Genomic DNA, 2,408 nt, shown 5'->3' on the forward strand with positions numbered 1-2,408 from the left:
GTCCTGGAAGAGGGATCCCTCCTCAGTTGCTCTTCCTGAGGTTTCTACTGTTTTTTTCCCCGTTAAAGGGTTTTTTTGGGGGAGTTTTTCCTTATCCGCTGTGAGGGTCCAGAGGACAGAGGGATGTTGTATGCTGTAAAGCCCTGTGAGGCAAATTGTGATTTGTGATATTGGGCTTTATAAATAAAATTGATTGATTGATTGATAGACATGTACACTGTCCAAATAATCTATTGACATGCCCAATGATACTTCGACATGCTGCCTGGAGGAGCCAGGGATCAAACCCCCAATCTTCTAACTGATGGACGACCTGCTCTACCTCCCGCCCCACAGTCGCTCCTTGCTAGCATGTCAACACTTTTAAATCGATATGCTCTGATACTTTGGAAGCCTGTGGCTGCATATATTAAAATAACATAATATATCCAGACGAACTTTAATTTTTCTTTTGTGTGTGCATGATGGATAAAAGAAGAAAAATTCAAAATGCTCTTACATCCAGCTCACACTCATAGAGAGTGTCATCCAGCAGGGTGACTTTGATCTCCATGGTTTTGGGTCGGCGTGGAGCTCTGGGAGTTTTGGCCTCCTCCTCCTCTGTGGTCTTCTCTTCCTCCTCTCTTTTACTGCCTCCTTCAGGACCACACTTCTTCTCCTCCTCCTTCTCCTTCTCCTTCTCCTCCACCTTGTCCTTCTCCAGGGCAGCCTCCTCTCCTTTCTCCTTGTTGTTCTCTTCGTCCTTTCCACCCTCCCTCTCCTCAGCTTCTTTCTTCTCTACCTGGACAGCCTGACAAAGACACTTTCATTACAATGCAGTCTACACTCTCTTAAGAATGTGCCTTTGTGACTATTTAGTCTTGACTTTTGGAACTTTTTTTTATTACAGACATCAATCTGTTTACAAACAAGTTAAACTGGTGTGTGCATCCATGGTCATTTTAGTGATGGTTGTAATTATGGACATAAAAAAATGCTGTGAATCTTGCATAAGGTTCATGATGCAACAGGTGTTGCGGCTCTGATGACTTCATCAATTAATGCCTGAATTTCATCCATCAATACTATTTTATAATTTTTACATGTTCCAAATAAATATCAATCAATCAAAAAGTAACGAGCCTTTCAAAATTAATGCTTAAAAATCAATTCCTTTGGTTTGGTGCCAGAAGTCTTTCATTCACTTACACAGCTCCCTCACCCATAGATCATCCACACGTCATATACACTGATCAAGAATCAGATCAACACGACAACAGCACATTGCATCTTCTGTCCACATTTAAATCACCAGAGCTGCTTTCTTTCAGTCGCATAATATGTGACAGGGAGAATGACGGTTCATTTCATTGTGGATTCAGCTGCTGTTAGCACAGGGACAGACCCTGTGGAGACCTCTACGGACAGCTTGCTGACTTTGTAGTTAGGCTGGTAAAACTGAAAGAAATAGAAGCATAAAATTCACTGCGGGTCTCACCTTATTGAATACGAAAGTTTAAACAGGCATCTGGAGAACAACACAATAGTTCATTACAATACAACTGAGGACATGACTGCCACTAGTATTGGGAGAATAACTACATTTCTGTTATTATGATGGCTATTTTCAAATGCTTCAGAAACAGGAGGAGATATTAAAATTCTACATTTAGTAAATAGTTCCCAGCAGAATCAAATTGTTTACAAGGTATTCAACCTTTCAGCTTTTCTTTTCATTAATTAGAATACATTTGAGGTTCCAAATGCTTGTCTCCTTTCTTTACAGACTGTATGAAGGCGGCTAAGAATGTCACAGAACATTATACTGGGGATGAAAGACTTCTTTGCAGAGAGGCTGTTATAAGATCTAGCCTTGTAAAGAAAGTAGTTTTGTCTGTCATTGAGCCTCTCACCCATGTCTTATCATCCAGAACAGGTGCTGTACCAAGTGACCTTAAAGTAGCTGAAGTCATAGTGCTATTCAAATCAGGTGATTCCAGTTTATGTAATAATTATTGTCCTATATCTGTTTTACCATGTTTTTCTGTAGTTCTTGAAAAACAAGTATAGTTCAGAATGAAAAAGCATATGGATGAGACTGTATAGCCATAAATATGGTTTTCGGAAAAAAATGTCAACAGAAATGGCTCTTTTGCAGCTTGTTAACAAAATCACCACAGCCTTCGACAACAAGAACTCTCAGCATGTTTTTAAAAGGTGTTTGACACTGTTGATCACAATATCCTTTTGCCAAATTCAGGGCCGTACGCAGGATTTTTGAAATACCGAGGTCATTTAGTCGTGGTGCACGTGGGGGGGTCAGAAATTTTTGTCAATTATATATCAAAAGCCTTCAATCTGGTGTACTTTGACAGCCAAATTAAGAGGCTACATCTATAAAGAACTACACACATCATATTAGATTAATC

At 39.7% G+C, this 2,408-nt stretch overlaps 1 protein-coding gene across 3 annotated transcripts in view; it reads right to left on the reverse strand.

Annotated features, from left to right (window-relative positions):
* Positions 1-2,408, reverse strand: part of epb41a (erythrocyte membrane protein band 4.1a) — a 294,679-nt gene that overhangs the window by 209,550 nt on the left and 82,721 nt on the right. For all 3 annotated transcript variants that reach the window (XM_050033972.1, XM_050033971.1, XM_050033970.1), the window contains exon 3: positions 500-790. In XM_050033972.1, coding sequence (XP_049889929.1) covers positions 500-790 — 291 coding nt within the window. The remainder of the gene's footprint in view (positions 1-499; positions 791-2,408) is intronic.

The sequence above is a fragment of the Epinephelus moara genome, chromosome 22 (genome assembly GCF_006386435.1).
Source record: "Epinephelus moara isolate mb chromosome 22, YSFRI_EMoa_1.0, whole genome shotgun sequence".
NCBI classification, from domain to species: Eukaryota; Metazoa; Chordata; class Actinopteri; order Perciformes; family Serranidae; genus Epinephelus; species Epinephelus moara.